The following is a 20147-nucleotide window of genomic DNA, read 5'->3' as shown; positions in this document are numbered from 1 at the left end:
ATGTCAAGTTTCATGTTTTTAAGCACAAGGCAAGGAGAGGATACGTAGTAGGATGGGCTGGGAAAGTAGGCGACACTACAGAGTCACTTAGCTGCCACTTCATCTTATACATGCATTTGTCTGACTGAGTCGAGATCTGATTCCTCAATTAAGTTCAGGTGAGGCAGCTGATACAGAGTATCAGCTTTGACAGGCTCCTCATCAAGACACCAGAGATGCAGACAGCTGTGGGCATCCCAGCTGCACAAGGAATTTCCAGACATTGAGGAAATGACAGAGAAGGTTCTGTGAGTCACAGACAAGGCTCCCCAGAAAACTTCACCCTCCAAAACGTGATTGTCATGTGAAGAGTGGGTACTCAGGAGGCAAAACAGGAGAGTCTGTGTCAAACCTGTCTCCTTTGTTGTTCACTGAGCAAAGAGTGGGGCTATTGTTTTTGGGAGGAATTATTTTGTTGGGCAGTAACATAATATTTGATTTTACATATCAATGATGTCAATATTATGAAACTTTTTTGTGTGTAAAATTAATCTGTATTTTTTTCAGACTAAAGTGACATTTAAGAATCTAGGCTACTTTGAAAATGGAGTCTTTGTTTAATCTCTAAAAGGTCATGTCCTTTTTGCATTTTTTAAGCCATTGATTGCTACAAAAATTCAGGTCCCAATTTATGAATATAAAGTGCCTTTAATTTGTGTGTGCGAGTGGGGTGTGTATGTGTGGAGTGTGTGTGTCGTGTGTATGGCGAATGAATTACCATTGATCCCAATGTTCCTTGGAATGATTTTCCTCCTCACACATCTCTAGTCCCCTCCCCCAAGTTGCTGCCCTTACAGCATGGTAGGCAGCCAGCCCACAGCTGGGTCTTCTACCAGGCACCTGGGTACAAGGATGAATCTGGTGAAGTCTCCAGGTGGAGGCAAAGCTGCCTTGAGGGTTTTTTTTACAGTAGCTAGGAGCTGAGTTGTTGCTGGTCCCCACTCACTCCACATTCAGGAAAACACACAGACTATAGGTTGGCTATTGGATTATGGGTCCAACTCTGCAAAATCTAACTGTGTCTGCATGCTGACTTTTGTTATATCTGTAGGAAACAAAGGGAACGGTATGGGTGGGGTGGGATAGACAGAGGGGAGGATATGGGGAAATTTTGAGAGGCTGGAGAGAGAGAGAGAGAGAGCAAAAACATGAAGAAGAGGGAAGGAGGGAGAAAGTCAGCATTAGAAACTGGATTTGGGAGCTGTGAAGAGAATACTCAGGAGGAGAAAGAACAGGACTGAGGATTTCTGTTCCAAGCAGGAGAATTTGAGGATGAAACACTTGGTCTGGTGAGAAATCCCTTCTTCCTGCATCTTAGTACTTCTGCAGAGAGATCATGCAGCTAGAACATGCAGGCAAAGCTCATCTGCTGGAAGGTTTTGGCAAAATTCAAAGTCATCATGCTTAAATATCATGCTCAAATATCAGACTTACTGCTGTGAGGGTCCCAGAATCCAGCTGGAGCCCGGGAGGAGAAAGAAGCCAGATCTTTGTGCTGGGGAAAAGCCATCCTGATCCCAGGTGCTTCACTCCCCACACCTATGACCTCAGCACAGAAAGTGAAGAAGCCTGGCTTGTTTAGAGCCAGGCCACTCAAGCAGGGGCCAGTGTATGGGTAACAATAAAAAGTGTGCTTTAATGACCTGGATGTGAGGGGCCAGCAGAGAACCCCAGGACCCCACACAGGATGGATAGAGCTTGCTTGGATCTTGTGTGTGAGCCGAAGGAGGGGTTTCTAACAGTTCAGCAGACCCACAGACACAGGCCCTTCCTGCAGAACCACACAGTTGCTAGATGACTGCAGTCATTTCACAGAGAAGGATTTGGGGGTTGTCTGCCTCCTTTATGAGAATGTCTCAAATAATTTAGCTATCAAACAAGGGCTGAAGACATTGCACACATACAATTTAAATATCAATCAGTAATTATTTAATATAAATAATGGATAGCTATTAAACAAACATTTTGAAAGTGAAAAATTCAGCATTTGAAAGGAAGCAATCTGTCATCTGAAAGTGACTTTTATCAGGAATAGCCAAATCACTGACAATGCTATGGTACTTTAGGACAAACAAACATCGTGGTGTCACCTCTTTCATTAGGACAGCACTATGCTTGGCTTCCATGTTCAAATGACAGGGCACTTCCATGGTCCTTCCTATTTCCTCCATCTCAGAATAACTTCAGAAAAGGCGTCAAGCCAGGGAGCCGCCATAATACTGATTCTTCTTCACTGGCTCGGGGAAATCCAAATATATCTTTCTTGGCATATTTATTTGAATGTATCTCTGCCTTGTGTTGTATTTATCATAGAACCTGGCAGAAAATGTTCATTCATCGCAGGTCCCTTAGAACCTAAGGAATCTGTCCACCAACGTCTTTTCCGGCCCAGACTCCATCCTCAGTTCTTACTTTTGGGTGTGTGTGTAAGTGTATCTCAGACCTCTGCTCATTACCAGGTAGACCAGTTGGCCTCTGGAGAGGTCTTGAAAAGCCCTTTCTTTTAGCTTGGGTAATATTATATCAAGGGTCAGATATGTGTGTCTGGAAGACAAGAGACAGAAGAGTCTGGGATGACTCATTTATCTTTGCTATTCTGTGTGGGTAGTACATACTTTCTTACTTTTGTAAGTAGAGTAGAGGATAAAAGTTCTGGAAAACTGTGTGTGCCCACCCCTGCTTCAAGGTCCTAGCATGAACCAGTCTGTTAGGAAGACACTCTAGGGCCTGAGGACTGCATCAAGTCATGTCTCAGGGCCTGGAAGAGGCTGGTGAGGGACTGGGCCCAGATGCTCTTCTGGTGCCCATCAGAGAAGGCTGCTCGATAAGCCGTGTAGGCCAGGGTCAGTGCTACCCTTTCAAAGTCTTCTTTCCCGAGGATCCCAGGGCGGCTGGCCAGGCTGGCACTCAGCCTGCGGATGTCTGGGATGCGCTTGGGGATTACACCATTGCAGACCGAGTGGAAGTTCAAGGCTTTCCGCAGGGAGGCCAGCTCCTCATCCTTGATGGAGATCTTCAGGTCTGGGCTGATCTCAATTTCAGCCAGCAAGAGCTGTGGGAAAAGATGCAATAAGGAAAAGCAAAGGCCAGATCTTCTCAAGTATAAACTGACCATCACAGATAAAATTATAACCAGAAGTTGGGAATTTAAAGAATGCAGTGCGTTGTGCTGGTGGGTAGTGGGATACAGAGATATGTCATATGTCATATGTCACTGGCTTGCAAGAATAGGGGCTGTATCTACCATCTTCATTCCTGCTTAGTGCCACGAGGAACCTGCTAACTACTCCAAGAATAGAAAGACTCCACATCCTAAGTCTTGTCCCCTGTCTGCTCTCCTCTGCCTTCCATGGCACTGCTTGTTATCTTTCTGAATCATTGATTTGTGACCTTCATCTTCAAGGCTTGGCAGGGCCTGTGCACTGGCAGTTCGTGGCCCAGGGAAGTGTCTGAAAGTTCCTCCCTGGCCTCACCATGCCACAAATGTCTGAGCTGGAAGGGAATTTGGGGGGTTACATTTAAACTCCATGTAGCAGTTGAGATTTGGGCTCAGAGACTCTTGGCCAATGGGCTGAAGTTTAGATCTTGAAATTAAAGCTCTGGGCTTCAGCCAAGTGACCTCAATGAGAAGCTAACCTCATGCTGAGGGGAGTGGGGCCTCAGGGAAGCAGGAGTAAGTGAGAGAAGGGAGTCCATGGGCTAGTACAGGCTTCTAGAAATTTAGAAGAGTTAGTGAGGCAGCCAGACAGCAGCTCTCTACAGCAGACAAATCCTCACAGACCCCACTCTGCCTGGGTCCCAGTGTGGCTTTGCTCAGACACTATTGATGAGCGATGCCCTAAGCTTTCACTTGGGACCTTCCACTCTGTGCCTGGGTGTGGTGGCAGTGACACCTATGGGATAAGCCTCACCTCTTGTTATGCCTGGACTGAACTCTGAATACTGTCATTTCTGTCAGAAAACATGGAAAGGGTGAGGTGGTCCCAGGAATCCCTTGGGTAGGCATAGGCCAGCTTCTATGCCCTCCAGGAATGAGTCTAGGTCTCTGGGTGGCTTGGGTTGATGGCTTCCCTCCACTTACCTCATAGAGTAGCTCCACCTCTTCCAGGGAGGACTGTAGGACTGGATTCAGTGGCAGTGACAAGGACCTCTTTGGCCGATGGGCAGCAGGGAACAGTGGAGCTGGAAGTGACAAGAGACTGATTTGTGGGGCTGTCATGCACATGGGCCACCCCTTTCTATTTAACCCTGATGGCAGCCCTCAAGTGTATCTTGAAGGTGGATGGATCTAAGGTGAGGCAAGGCGACAGACTCTCTTCTGGTGCCTCAGAAAGCTCTGAGGCATGTCAGACTAGGAGCTCATCAGAAGCACCCAAGGAACTGAAAAATCTGCCTACGCTATGTTTGCACTAGGAAATTTAGGTTAAAACAAAGCAGATGAGGCAAAGTAGAAAGAGGCAAGCAAAGCAGAGTCTACTAATCCCATAAGGGAGACTCTAAAACTCCTGCCTAACACATGGCACACCCGATTGCGCAAAAACAGTCAGTATTATAGTTGCTGCACTGCAGCCTTATCGTCAAAGATTGGGATTTTGGCTAGTCCAGCCATCTGAAGCAGAGATGCCAAGGATCTTTAGACAGATGACAAAGGAAAGGAAGCAGGCTGTACAAGACCTTCGCACTGGGCTCTAGGGGGCCAGCTGGCTGAGAGCTCAGAGCTTCCTCCAGCTGATTCAACAGTGTATTTTCTGCACCGTCAAGGCCATTTGGAAGCTGGGAGAAGATGGGTGGGATACTAGCGGGATGCAGGATCGAGAGTACTAGACACTGATGGAGGAGTGAAGGAGAAAGCAGAATATCGTTGACCATAGGATGACTGTGAAAACCCCAGTTCTTCAGGACTGGCTCAAACAGCCCCTGCTAGCTGTTTAGTCCCTTTGTGCACCAGACACTGGTCAAAAATTATTGACAAGCCTGTGGGTAGAAAAGAATAATGACCTTTAGAGAACCAGAGAAAGAAACGTAACAACCAGACAGCTGTGCTATGGCCCTGTGACGTGGTGCAATTGTACTCTCCCTAGCTCTTGGTGGTTACTCCGCTACTTGGTAGTGGTGTCTCCGAGCTGTGAGTAAAATGACTGATTGTGGTCAGTGCATTATCGTCAGGTGCTAAGGAGGGCAGGGGGCAGTGTAAAGCTTTTCAGAGTGATTTCCTTCAGCAACGATAAAAGGACATCTCAACCTAAAGGGACCTTCCTGAAAAGCCTGCTGTTGAAATCTCCCACTTCATAGAAAGTGGTTGGATGGAGCTTTGCTGAGAAAATGGCCTGTACAGTAGTTTCTTGTGACCCATCGCCACAAGTTTCTCAGGGCCGGGGAATGTGATTTTGTGCTTCCTGTTTGAGTCTGGGAGAGGCGGGTGAAAGCGCTCAGTAGGGTGTACGTTTTGCCTCTATCTTCTTTGTAGGAAATGAAACATGGGAACCTGGTGTAGTTCAAGGAGTGAGAAAGCCATTTCTGTGTGTTCGTGTGTGTGCATGTATGTCTACAAATATGTGCTAGTGCACTTGCTTGTGGGGCACAATCAAGAGATTGACATTTGTGTGTCTTCCCCAGTCACTTCTTCACCTTAATGTTTTGAGATGGAGTCTCTCAGTGAACTTGGGGCTCCCGGTTTGGCTAGATTGGCTGGCCAGGGAGCCCCAGGGTTCCTGCTGTCCCCATCCCGCAGCTCCGGGGCTACAGGCTCATCCTGCCGTGCCTGGCTTTCACAGGGGTGCTGAGAATTTGAACTCAGGCCTTCGTGTTTGTACAACCAGCACCTTGCCCTCTGCCCATCTCCCTACTCTCCTTTTCATGAGCCTTTCTTTTACTCCTGCCACGAGGGGCTGAAGGAGACTCAAGCTAGGACTTGAGGGCAACTTCACTCCCCCAATTCTCCTCCCAGAACATCTTTGTGTTTTAAATTTAGTGTCTGAGACTTTCCCATGAGCACTCTATTTACATCAGTCTCTCCTCTTTTCCTCCCTCCAGCTCCTCTCAGTTCCTCCCACTCCTTCTCACACTCATCCTCTCTCACTCTTTAATTATAAGTTATATATATGTACATACATGTATGTACATACATTTATAAACAGAACTTGCTGAGTTCCCTTAGTGCTGTTCATACGTGTTTAGGGTTGACCTCTGGGGCCAGCTAACCTCCTGCGGGGGTGGTATTATTGCCTCTCCTAGCATTTGCCTGTAGTTATTCTGTGGGTGGAGCCTTGTGAGAATTCCCCCACTCACACTGGCAGTTGTGTTGTTGTGTTTAAGGTCTTTAGGCAACCATGTTTTTGGGATTTCCTGGGTCACATATAGAAGACTCTGTCTCACAGAAGACATCCTATCCTTGTCCTCTGGCTCTTAGAATCTTTCTGTCCCCTCTTTTGAGATGTTCCCTTGAGCCTGAAGTGAAGGGGTTTTGTTGTCTCTCTACATATCAGTTTGGTTAGTTGTTCTCTGTGTTTTGGCCAGTTGTGGCTTTCTCTAATGGTTTCTAACTGCTTCAAGGAGAATCTTCTTTATACTGGGTGAGATCTAACTTTTATGTGAGGATAAGGATATGTGGTTAGAATGCAGTTAGAAAATATGCTGGTTCCCTTCTGGGGCCCATGGCCTCACCAGTCACAAGAGGCAGGCCAGGCTTACAGTACTGGGCAGAATTTCTTCCGTCTGAGCAGGCCTTACGTCTACTTAGATAGTTGTTGGTTACACCCAAGCCAAAGTGCCACTGTTTCACCTCTAGGAATAGCCTGTCGTTCTAGCCTTTGTTATTGTTCATAGGCATAGCTGTAGTTGGGTGGGACTGCTGATTGGTTTTCTCCCTTGGCAGCTTGCATACCATCTCTGGTCCCACTAGAGACAGTCCTCAGGGAGGAAAAGCCCAGCTCAGTTCCAGCTTAATTCTTCCTTGTCCTCTGTCACAGCTTTTTAAAATAAATTATGCATTTTATTTAGAGTATAGCTGTATGCCTGCTTGTCTGCATGTATACCACATGAAGTCAGTATTCAAGGCGGCCAGAAGAGTGTACTGGGTTTTCTGGACTGGAGTTATTGGTAAATGCAGAAGGCAGAATGTGGGCAGAAACTTGCTTCTAAGCTAGAAGCAAGACTCTTAAGTGCTGAACCATTTTTTTTTTTTTAGCTCCAGAACATCTTTCCTAGTGGAAAAATTTAAATATGCACCTATTCTCTCCTCCTTAGTGCTATAGGCAGTAGTCAGCCTCGTAAAAATAGCCACCCTCCCACAGATGGAGGAGTCGGGCTGGGGCTCTCTGTTCCATCATCATGATCATGAGCAACCTTGGAGTTCCCTAGGGAGGTTACTGTAGTCTTAGGCTGAACTTGCTTCACTTAGTCCCTTTCCTGAGGACACATCTTTCTTACCTTAGGGAACCCCTAGTTCTCAACATTTCCCCATTCAAAACCAAGCATAATGGTGGATGTTGTCATTCCTAGCAGCCGCTATTCTCGTGCCTAATGATGACACTGGTAGTCTTAGGAGTAGCCTTAGCCCTTCAGACTAGGATGATGGTTGTGTGGAAAGTGTGTGGGGTACACAGATACCTTGTTTTTCCTTTTCGTGTGTGTGTGTGTGTGTGTGTCCATGTGTGTGCACGCACAGACATGTGGGAGGCTAAAGTTGAGGTTGGGAATATTTCTTGATCACTTTTCTACTTTATTCTCTGAGGCAGGGTTTCCCAGTCAAACCCGGCGCTCACAAATACAACTGTCCAGGTGGAGCATAGGTATGTTAAAGATGGGTCCCTCCTTCCTTTTTTCTCCCATTTCCTACACTGCTCCACTTCTTGCCACTGTCACAGCTCATATTTCTACTGCTGCCTTGACCCTGTGCATTGGGTAAGGGCAAGGGGGTAAGGCTGCTGGAGGGTATCTTACTTTAGGCTGGCATCTCAGTGGCTCTACAACCGCTTAGATACGACTCTTTAGGCAAGACCTGGAGATGCTGGAGGTAGCCAGTGAGAAGTAGCTCCGCCTACCCAGGCAGCGTCAAAACACGGAGGTGAAAATTTAACGTGCGGTTCTCCCCCGCCCCCATGCTCTGGTTCATAATGTCGAAGGCTGAATCTTGCCAAAAATGCCCGTGGCTTAAACAAATGCTGACTGTGTCTGAGCTAAACATACACAAAGTTTGAAACGAGGCTTTTGCTTCCACATCGCTGGGTGACAGTCCTGTTTCCCTAGGAATCCTCTCCTGCTCACCCTCGGCACGTAGCTACCTCTGAGGCTTTTTTTGTACATTCTGCACACTTAGTGCCTTGCTGGCTTCCACCCTGCACCCCACCCCCACCCCTGCATGCCTGGAAAGGGCTCTCAGGATTGCCAGCTCCAGGAATAGGAAGTGAGTTTTTCTCATTTCCCGTCAGCTCTGCCTACTGTAAGGCTCAGAAGTCAGGCTCAATAGGAATGACTTAAAAAGAACAACTAGATGTTGAATAAAACAGCAACCCTGATTTATGGGTGCTACTGTGAGCCTTCCATGAACTGTGAGGCCAACCACTATCAAGCTTGGTATCCTCTTCCCACCAGAGGGAAGGGGAAAGTGGGGGGAGAAAATGGAAACACCACATCCCCAGGACCACTGGGTCTCAAACAAGAAGGTTGCTGGAGGCTTTGCTCAGAGTCACAGGCTTTGTGTACATTTTGTGTGTGGTGGGGTAAGCCTGGCCTACTTGCTTGCTCTTCTCCCTAGTGCTCCTGACCCAGCCCAATCATGAAGTTTCTTTTGGGGTGTGACTGTTCTCACGATGGTTACTCCATGCATCTGTCTTGGGGACACCTGGAATTCACCGGTCTCCTTGCTTAGAGTCTGCTGTACAGGCTGGAATGGAGATGAGGACAGAGACTGTCCCCTTCTTCCTGGGCAAATGAGTACCTGTGACACATCAGACCAACCAGCCCAGAGCAAATGATCTCACTTGCTAAGATCACACACCAGGTGAATCAAGCTACTTTAGAAACTGGATCCAGAAGCTGGTGACTCATTGATTACAGTGTCCATGACCTCTGCTAAGAAACCCCATTGGCTCTCAGACAGAAGCTGTGAAAGCCTGATGTTCATGTACTAGCAATAACCCTAGTGCCTCCACTGCGTGCCTATCAGCAGACTACATCTTTCCACGAGTCCACAGAGAGGTACGTCCCCACCTTCTATTTTAGAGATGAAGATGGTGGTTTAAACCTTGGTCCAGACCTTTCTAGAGATAGCACTGGGAGGACGATGTCCCATTCTGTAGGCCCCAAAGTCCAATCTCACAGACAGGGGTAGACAATGCTCCTTTTGCCCCAAGACTGGTTGTTCTTCATTTCTGAATAACCGTGTGCTTGCTATGAAATGTATCCTTAAATAAATTACACACACATGGAGGTCAGAGGACAAATTGTGGAAGTCAGTTCTCTCCTTCCATAAGGTGGGCCTCAGGGATTGAACTCAGATCACAAGGCTTTGGTGGCAAGTGCCTTTACCCATGGAGCCACCTCTCAACTCACACCACCTTTCCAGGTCTGCACACCTGCCTGAGTTTGGAGGACACATCACCGAATTAAGTCCTTGTATTTTAAAATCTCAGTCATCCCTGTCACATAGACACTTAATTTGCTGTCCCTGGGTTTCCTGCCTTCTCCCCTGCTCGTACTTTCTCAGATAACTTCTTCCCACCTTTAGTTCCTCCCTCGTGCCAGCCACCTGCTTCTTACACATACCCTCCGCCTCCCATTCTGCCGTGGCTGTCACATTCTCTGTGCATGAGGCCTCCACACAGACAGAGATCTAGCGACTCAGCCTTTTCTTTCCTCAACCCCTCATTTCCTTCTCTGCGCTGGATCTTAGGGAGCCATAGACACACAGCTGTGTCTTTCCCGTGTCTCCACCTCCTCCTCACCCCGAATGCCCTTCCTTCCCCTGTGCCTGCTTGCCAAGATATGTGCTGCCACCTTCTCCTTGCCACACTCGCTACTACACTGATTTCCACTCCTAGGTTTCCAGGCAGACTCTTCTTCCCGGAGCCTTCTGTGGGGATTGGTAGTTGCTTTCTTCCTTTCCTTCACTTGAGCCCGCCATCCTGTCTCCCACTCCCTCTCATCTGCAAACCAGCCCAGCCACACAGTCTCTCACACACATGCATTCTCCCACAGTCACACACATGTGCTCACACACATCTCCTGTGTCATTCCCAGAATTCTCCATCTCCCTCTGTTGCTCAGCCACCAGCTATGGCTTTCCCTTTCTTTGACCTCCTGTATCCAACTAAACATTAGATTCTGGTGATGGCCCTTTCCACACTCATTAGGAACCTACCTATGTCTTGCCATACCCCGACAGCCTCCCAGTCTTTTAACCCTGACCACCACTCCTAATGGTGTCTCTATTCCCACCCCTGACTCCTTCCCTGGTTCTATTCTACCCCCCCTCCCCGAGGACAAGGGGAAAAAAAGCCTTCACATGTAGCAGGTGCTCCAAGATCAGAGTCCCCACCAGCTCTGCACGTATCCCCCTTCTCCCTGGCTCACAGGGCCCCAGCCACAGACAATCTCACTGTTTCCTAAGCACACCCAGCAAGCTTTTGTCTCAAGGCCTATCTGTTTCTTCTCCCTGAAATATCTGCCCCCAAGTTTGTAGTGACTGCAAGACTCCCTCCCTCACCTCTCAGGTCTTTTGTGACTTTCCCCCAATGGGGCCTTCTGTGACTACCATATTTAGGATGATAAGCCTTTATACACTCTAGCCTCTGCCCTTACTTTATTGCCATCCAACAAATTGCACATTTTCCTTATTCGTGTGCTTGTCTTTGTCCCTCTCTCTCAGCTCTTTGTGGGATTGGCACCTGTCTGTAGTGTTCATCACTGTATTCCTAGTATCGGCTGTTCCTGGTACTGTTTGTTGACTGGACAAATGATACTATGGATACACACTACCTACTCTGTCACTGAGCTTGGTTCTTCTCAGTGCTTTACCAAATCCTCGTCTTTGCAAGAGAGGGACTCTATCATCATTTGAAGTTCCCGGTTTGGTCCTGGCTATGAAGAAGTGCTGACTTTGGTCTGTGCCACCCCCTTTCTTTATCTGTAAGGAGTCCTTGCTCCAGCTCAGCTAAGATAATGCTGCTCATTTATCTTAGCAGGGCAGTTGCTATCTCCTCAAGCTTTATCCTCTGCGGACTCTGGCCTCGAGTGCAGCCAGAAGGTACCTGAGGAGGAAGCTAGCTCATGGTGGAGTCTGACCTTTGACTTTTCATGATCCTGGTTCAAAACTGCCTTTTGTCTTCCTGTTCCCACTGCTCTGTATAGAGCCCTCCGGTAGAGTCCAGTCAGCCATGTACAACACTGCACCCGAGAGCTTGCTGGAAAGGATGAAGGCCGCAGACCACACTGAGCCAAAGTACAGCAGTGCTGTGAATGAATCCTTGAGGCAGCTCTGGGTGTGGAAGGGAAATGTTCTTGCTTATGAAAGATCTGCCAGATTCTGATGTCACTCACTTTTTGGCTCATGGACCAGCCTTTCGGAAAGTTAGTGCTGTTCGGGGAAAGCCACAATCCCAGGGTCTGTACCGGGTTCCTACGAGGCAGCGTTGCAGAGGAGCTGCCTTGACTAGAGAGCTCCACACAGGGGCATGGAGCAACGGCAAGGAGAAGAGCGGGGAAGCGGGGCTCATCTCAGATGGACATGGGACCAGATCTACCAAGCCTTCTCACAGGGTGATGTGGGGTTTGCCCCTTCTTGTCCTCCCCCTCTACGTTCCTCACCCGTGAGTGGTTACCTGCAGGGGGTGCTCAGCAAAGGTGCAGAGATCAGCATCAACTCTTGCCAGCCATTACTCTTTCCCGGCAGAGCGCCCAAGAGCAAGGACAAACACAACTCAGACACAACAGAAAGTGAGAACCCACTAATCCTCAGGGCTGTCTTCTTTACTAAACTGCTTCATAAATAAATACTTTAGGAGGTGGTGTGAGGCCTCAGCAGTGAGGTGCTTGCCACCAAGCCTGACTTGGGAGGAGAGAACTGACGCCTAGAAGCTGCCCTCTGACCTCAAGTGTGGACACACGTGTTCATACACAGGCACATGGATTTATATATATATATATATACATACAAATAAATGTAAAAAACAGACATAGTTATAAGCACTTAATAGCAACATAGGGTTATTGTTTATTATGTATGCACTGTTTAGCTTTTTAGAGTCAGGCAAGACCTCTCCCCTCAAGCATCGCTCTGACAAGACATGGGGCATGCTAGGACACGGGCTGTGTGTGTATGGGCCGGCGTCCTCGGGTTGGCCCTGTTAACCACAGCAACCACAGGTGAGTCATCGAGACTCCATCCTGCTGGTAGGCAGGGCTGGGCAGTCCTGGATCTTGCTGTGGAGTCTCCACCCTGGGAGGAATCCTAGAGAGCATTCTGAGGGAGAGGCAGGGGGAGGGGAAGAAGGCTGCCAGGCAGTGGGTGAACTCCTTCTGGGTTTCTTTCCATATAGACGACATGTGCGTGTGTGTGTGGGGGGTACAGTTGGGAGGGAGGGTCAGAGTGGAAGAAGCCAGTCTCATAAGCGGGGCTCCCCTCAAACTTTGTAAAGGAATCCATTGAAAGTAAGGTGGCCCTTCAGGGCTGGAGTAAGGGAGAACACTGTGGGAAAGAGTAATCTTTTTAGTGTGTGTGTGTGTATTTACACGTACCAGTGTGTGCATGTGTGCATGCCTGTGCAGCAGAGGGCAGCCTTGAGAATGCTGCCCTCAGGGCTAGGCTGGGGGCCAGTGAGCGCTGGGGTCCTTCTGCGTCAGCCTCAGCAGCGCTACGATTACAAACACAGGCTGCCATACCCACTTTTATTTTATTTTATTTTATTTTATTTTATTTTATTTTATTTTATTTTATTTTATTTTTTGAGCAAATCATTTTAATAGCAGCTAATTCTTGCTAAGTTCTGGCTATAGACTGGCCTCTGCATTTGAAAAGTGTTCACTAATTAAATTCTGTTTTACAATTTAAATTGTTTTCTTTATTGTTATTATTTATTACAATTTATTCACTTCATATCCCGGCTGTAGCCCCCTCCTTCACCTCCTCCTGGCCCGTCCTCCCATATCCCTCCCTTAGTCCACTGATAGGGGAGGTCCTCCTTCCCTACTATCTGACCCTAGCCTATCAGGTCTCGGCAGGAGTGTCTAGATCCTCTTCCTCTGTGGCCTTGTTAGGCCACCTTGCGGGAGGGGGGTTGATCAAAGAGCTGGCAACTGAGTTCATGTCAGAGACAGCCCCTGCTCTCCTTACTAGGGAACCCACAAGGAGACTGAGATGGGCTACATCTGAGCAGGGTCTAGGCTCTCTCCATGCATGGTCCTTGGTTGATTAACCAGTCTCTGCAGGACCACCTGGGCCCAGGGTTGTCGGCTTTGCTCATACCCATCTTTTTCACATGGAACCTGGGGTAACTCAGGTCCTTGAGCTTGCATGGGAAGCATTCTATCAACTGAGCCAATCTAAAAGTGACAAGAATTGTGTCCTTTTGTAATTAGAAAAAAATGTTTAAGACGAAGGAAAAATAAAACCCAACTACATGCTAAGAGCCTCAGCTTTTCATTGATGAATACTGTCTTTTTAGTGATAAGTAGCCACTAACATTTATATAGTGTTTCATCATTTTTAAAGTGTAGTTTTGAATCTGACACTCAAATCAACCCTGTGAGGGCAAGTTTTGTGGTTATCAAAATGCTTTCTGCTAACAACACCCTGAGAAATTAGGAGCCTGCCAGAGATCACGAAGCTGGCTCGTTAGAGGAAGAACTGAAATCTCTGAGTCCTTGCAGGAGTGTTTATGAGCCTTGTCACATATCCAGTCGTCTCCTGGCTTCCTGACAGCCACTGACTTAAAACGAGCAGATACCTTTGCGTCCTTCGGCAAATTAAGTTGTGTTCCACTGTGACAAGAACAAGTGACAGAATCCCATTCTAAAATCTTTCTGCTTTCCACCCCCAAGTGCTCCCTTAAATTAAGACTATGCAGGTGATGAGCAGGCAGGTGTGGGTGTGTATGTGTCTGTTTGTCTGTGTGTGTGTGTCCATGTCGGTGTCTGTGTGAGAGAAAAGTCTGTCATTCCCATCTCAGCAACACTTATGTCCTGGCTCTATTCGGAGGCCTGGCCAGTCCCTAACAGCATGTTTAAGCCCAAAGAGGACGAAATAAATGATAAGTGCCTTCACCCCCTCTCTTCCATTGCAGATGCTTCTTCTCTGCTGCTCAGGCCACTCTTTCCCTCCCCCACATTGTCTCTGAGAAGGAAGGGTACTTCCACGTCACCAGGCCAATCCTCAGCCCATTATCGGTCTCTATAAAGAGCTTCTGGATTGCCTTGAGGGAATGCTGTTTTTCCAGGTCTTTCTGGGAACATGAACTCAGATGAATTTAGGCAGTGGAAAGATTTCTCTTCAGACTGGCACGGGGTAGGGAGCACTCTCGGCTCTTCATTTCCCGATAGTGATAACTAGCTGGCTTGATATATTCCCAGGGCCTGCCAAGCACAGCCAGACCCAGAACAAAGATACCACCCCTGTTCTGAGAAGTGACATGCCGAGAAGATGTCAGCATGAGAGAAAACCTTTTGTGTATACTCCTTTTTTCCATGGTGGCATAGTGGAAGTGTCAGGGCTCAAGCACGCTGGTTGAATGTCCCCAATGGCTCTTTTCTCCTTACCTGCCACCACACAGCTCTCCCTACCTGGCTGCAAAAGTGCATCTACAGTAGCCTGGAGAGCTCATTCTTGGCCAATGTGGCCAAGAGCTCTCTGCTTTAGTCCCGCAGGTAGCAGCCTCCTGCATTCCCTGTGGTCACCATTCCATCACACAGGCAGCAGAATTTGGCACTCCTCTCAGAGGTCTGTCCTAGCAGTAGCAGCCAGCAGGGATCTGGAGAGAACCTGTCCCAATCCTCTGAAATGGTCAAGAGTTCTTTCTGGCTCACCAGCAGGATCAACCCTATGGATTCTCAGCCTCCATCAGGCTCCCAAATCAGCGGCTTTGATGTTTTTCCAGTGTCATTTTCCATCACCTTTTACCAAGAGGGAGCATGCCAGGAAGCGCAAAGCGCTAGCAAAGTTGGCTTATGAAGCAGGGCTTTTAATTCCTTCCTCCCTCTAACTCCACTGCACATCCACAATTCTATTCAAGAAAGATGAATGAGCACCAGAGGAACACAAGAATCAAAACGACTCACCCCTGCTCCACCTGCGGGGAATTGTGGCCTGGGTGCTGGAGAACAGCAGCAGGATCATCAGGGCCTTCCAGGGCATCTTCCAGAAGGGCGAAAAATTGACCTTCTATCCCCCTGGGACCCCAGGAGCTGCAGGTGGGCCCCGTGTCCTTCTCTGTGGGATGATAGAGTTCTCACTGCCTTTTCTTGTCTAGAGAAGCAGCGAGGGCCTCTCCCTGGCTCCACAGGGTGGAGGTGGATGCTGCCTCTTGGGTGGGACAGAAGTTGGTACCTCTCTTAACCTAACTCTCTCTGGGATTGGGGGACTGGGCTTCCACACAGAGGCTCTGTTTTTGAGCACATCTGGAGTGACTCACAGGGCATGTGATCTCTTTGGCAGTGGGCTGGATAAATATAATTTCTGTACTTGAGCTCCATGTGTTGGATGCACCCACTGGAATTTTTCTTTAACAAACAGACCCGCGGAACTTGTTAGAGAGCCTGGCGAGAAGCTGGCTGTTTTCCCTGTCCACACATACTACTTCAGAGCCAGGACCGAGGGCTGGAGAAAGAGCTGGGAGGTTGCCTGGCAGACAGTGGGGCTGGTGTGGAGCTCAGAGTTTCCTGTAGGACAGCATAGTCATTGGAGTTCTGGGGTGGAGTGCCTCTGTACCCTTCCCTGGAGCTAGACTTGTGGATTCTTGGGGTCTGGTGCTGTTCCTAGGTTCTGGGTAGGTGGGGAGTTAGCAGGTCGTGAGGGGCACAAATGGACAGGTGGCATGGAAAATAGGTATGACCTTGTGAATCTATGTAGATGATAACTCAGGAGGCTAGGGATGAGCTCCGGTTCACATCCATGACACTTTTATGAGGTGCTTTCCATTGCTATAGCAAAATACCTAAGGCTAGATAATTTGTAAAGAAAAGAAGTCTATTTAGCTCATTCTTCGGGAGGGCCAAGAACATGACACTAGCTTCCATACAGTTCTGGTTGGATCTGATGGCAGAAGACATCCTAATGGGGAAGTTTGTGTGGAAGAGATTTCATCGTGATCCAGGAAGCCTTCAGGGGCTAGGCTTTCTCTATTTGCAAAACCCTTTCAGGTAACCAACCAGGGGGTCCCGGAGAACTACATTAATGCCTTCCAAGGACAATGTCCCAGTGACTTACTTTCACCAGGTCTCTCACTCCCTATCTTGGAGGTTCTATTACTTTTTAACCTTGCAACACCAAGGACCAAGTTTGCCACATGACCTGCGGGGCCACGGAACCTCACTGTACTGTGCCCAGATCAGGAGCCAAATCTTTTTACATCTTCAAAATGGAAATATATCATCATTTTAAAAGTATCGGGAGAGGGCCCAGCTGATAAAGTGCTTGCTATGTAAGCATGAGGACCTGGGTTTGGTCCCCAGGACTCGTGAAAGACGCAGGCACAGCAGCGGGAGAGGATCCCTGGGGTCCACTGACTAGCCAGTCTGCCTGAACTTGTAAGCTCCAGGTTTGGTGTCTCAAAAAGAAGGTGGAGAGTAATTAAGGAAGACACCTGACATCGATCTTATGCACACTTGCTTCTAAATCATGTATGTGCTCAATCATGTATGTATGTATATTTCTCAGCCATGAAAGTGCTGTTGTAGACATACTAACTGTCTTTAACTGTGTGCCACTTCTCCACCTTCTCTGACATCCAGTGGAGAATGGGAACGCTTGAAGAACTTCAGAGGATCTACCTTTATGGCTTTCTAGCCTGTGGAGATGGTGGCCGAAGACATGTGGGATAATGGAGAGGACACCATGAGGTCCTCTCTACTTCCATCAGAGCCCCTGCTATACAGTGAAAACCACTGAAGTCACTAATATGAATAGTGGCCCTTGGGTGTTTGGTGTGTTTCAGGTTCTGTGCTGGACTCATCCCCTGTGTTAACTGGTCAATGCTTACAACAAGTGATGAGGTCAGTATGGAGCAGACATATGAGTCACGGATGTGATACAAATTCTAGCAGCCTCCTTAAAGTCCTTAAAGGCAAAGGAACAGGTGTAGTTAAATGTAATTCTTCTTCTTTAATTTACCACATCCAAAGTATCATTTCTACATACAGTCAAGGCAGCATTAACAAGGCATCACACACATGCACACATATACACACATTATACAAAATCTCTGAAGTCTTACATTTATCTCTCATCACTTACTTCAATTTCTTCTTCTTTTGGGGGAGTATTAAATCAAGTATTTAATAGTTGATAAAAGTACTAAAAGGCAGGATTAAAAGACCAATTCCATTAATTAGTATTTTCAAGGCTCATGCATAGTTTTCTTATCCCTATCCCTAAATATTCTGGGAACTACACACACACACACACACACACACACACACTGCACACAAATCAACCCTTCCAGCCCTCAGTGTAGGTGGGAAGTGGTTTTACTGTGTTATTAATTATTAATAAATTTAAAATTAAAGTTTAAACATCAAGGCATCCAGACTCAGGTTGCTATGAAGCTTCGTAAGCGTATAGTCATCTTACAGACAGTGTGCCAGTGAAGGCCCCAGTCACGCCCTGTTCAAATGAGAACACATTTCCCACACAGTGAAGGCGGCTCAAAGGACAGTCTGCTGTCTGATTGCACATAGCTGTGCCACCCACTTCAGACACGTCACCGTTTCAGGTATCAGTTCCAAGAACCTTGTGGTTCTAATTAATAAACACTTTGTTTTTTCTTTGTGAAATTAGAACCCAAAGCCAAAACCCTCTTGTAAGGCCAGCACTCCTAGAAGAATGGTAGTGCGGCCTTAAGGGAAACATGCTGCAGTCGAGCAGAAACAGGACTGTCGGGGCGTGTGATCTTATCTTCAGGGCCAGTCACCCAAACCAAGTCCTCTGTGGTGTGAGGTGGCCAGTGACCAGTGGATCAGGGCTGGAAGCCAGGCTGCCTGCTCTTGTTGTTCTGCCAGTTACTAGCTGTGAGATCTTGGTGTCACTCCCCCAGCCACCTTTGTCTCTATTTCTCCCCTCTCCAGAACTGGGAGACTGATAGCTCTTCTCCGAGGACTGCTATCAGGAACCAATGAATTATTATACCTAGGGCTATGCATTCAGTGTATAGGTACTATATACACATGAAGAAGCAGGCTCGGAGGGGTCAAGGAATTTGCCCAGGATCATCCTGTTTGGGAGTTCAGCCTGAGCCTGTGCGACTCTGTGTGCAGAATCACTCCTCCAGCCTGCCTCACAGCTTTTTGTTTTGGAAACCTTCGGTGGAGTGTTGGTTAACCAAGTCTCCGGGACTGGAGAGAAGCCTAGTCTGCTGGTGAAATACTCCAAGGGTGTAATCACTCTTGGTGAAAATCACCAAGGGTGATCTGAATTTATCAAATGGTTTAAGAAGCAGCTTGAAAGTTTCTGAGATACTAGCAAGGAGTTCTTGGGCACCTTGTATGAGCTGGCCCAGCCTGTGGCTGGATCTCAAGAAGTTAGCTCTCCTGCCTCTGATACCAGCTGGCTTCTGGTGTCATGTTTTCTCACAGAACTTATTTTGTAAATCTGCATGGATTGTTCCAAGGATCTCTAGGCGACAGAGCTCCCTTGGATGTTTGCTGATTGGCTCTGAAGCTGGGCAACCTTGGACCTTGCTAGTTTATTGCCGTCACTCTCCAGACTCTTACATTTCACCTTTCAGTTTCCACGTCTTGCCTCCTAATGTCCCAACTCATCTGGCAGCCAAAATGCAAGTGAACTTGGTGATATGGCCCACAGAAGTCAGCCACCTGGATATAGAGAAGGATGGCCAAGAGAAGGATGATGGGCAAGAGGAATAGACCCATTCAGTCTGTAGGGCAAGTGTTTTAATGAATGAGCAGATGGATGAAGAACTGAGCCACAGGTTTTGAACAGTGAGAATGCCTGTGCCAGCTTCCAGCCTTCTCTTCTGGCATGGTACCCAGAGTTAGCGTCTACTGAATCAGCCCCCTTTGTCTACACGGCCAGCACTTTTGGTCTGGATTCTATTTTAAATCCATATGTGAGGTAATTTGATATGACAACAGAAGCACAGCTGGTTACAGAGTGCCAGGCTCCAATGCTGAGGAGTCATCCAGCGCTCTAGGACTGCCATCATCAGTGACATGCAGGCTTGCGTCAGGCTTTACCCAGAATGTCCTCCTGCAACGACCATGTGCACAGAGTATTCTCTGCCAGGTGCAGGAGTCCTCTGGGCAATTCAGCTGCTAGGTCTGTGTGAGGCTGGAATATCTAGTTGCTCCTGGAAGCTCTGCTGGCCAGAGCAGTGTGTCATGAGGAGTGAGGGTTAGGCCCACCAATGGCTATGCTGCCAATGTGGTGGGGCTCACACAGTCTTCCTCATACGGTAAAGAAGAATGCCCGGTTCCATAAAAATGTGAAAGCTCCAGTTCTTTCAAGAACTGTGACCTAAAAGCAAGGAATAAAATTTAGAGAATAGACAAATCTCCCGCTGTAGTCATGGCTCAGTTTGGGAAGACCAGCAGATAGTAATGCGAGTGCACGTGAAACTATCATGGTGTCAGTGCACTGAAATGTTGGGCGTACCCTGACTGATACACTCTGTGTGTGTGTGTGTGTGTGTGTGTGTTTTAGAGGTCAGAGAGGTGGAAGGTGGGGGTGGGTATGATACCAGAAGGAACATTCTAGAATGGAGCGTTCTCTGCAGAGAGAATTGTAATTGCTCATTGGCTGCATTATGTAGACAGTGCAGACGCATGGGGCCTTATGGAGAGAGTGGCTAGTGTCTTTCTTATCTTCTTCCCTGAGCTCTGGCCTAGAAGAGATTTGAAGACTACGTTTGAACATTTGCTGTGATTTACAGTAGGTGGAAGGG

General features: G+C 47.7%; 1 protein-coding gene across 1 annotated transcript; it reads right to left on the bottom strand.

Moving 5' to 3' along the window:
- Positions 1–1994: 1994 nt before the first annotated feature.
- Fam180a (family with sequence similarity 180 member A) lies at positions 1995–15582 on the bottom strand. Its single transcript, XM_055602120.1, has 3 exons — positions 15310–15582; positions 4121–4221; positions 1995–3091 (listed from the first exon to the last, which is right to left on the bottom strand). The coding sequence occupies exons 1-3, from the start codon at positions 15383–15385 to the stop codon at positions 2747–2749; spliced, it is 522 nt and encodes a 173-aa protein (XP_055458095.1). The 5' UTR covers positions 15386–15582; the 3' UTR covers positions 1995–2746.
- Between the last annotated feature and the right edge of the window lie 4565 nt (positions 15583–20147).

The sequence above is a fragment of the Psammomys obesus genome, unplaced genomic scaffold (assembly GCF_907164565.1).
Source record: "Psammomys obesus unplaced genomic scaffold, mPsaObe1.curated_primary_1811, whole genome shotgun sequence".
Lineage (NCBI taxonomy): Eukaryota > Metazoa > Chordata > Mammalia > Rodentia > Muridae > Psammomys > Psammomys obesus.
The sequence above is the reverse complement of the archived record's forward strand: the minus strand, read 5'-3'. Positions and strand labels throughout refer to the sequence as shown.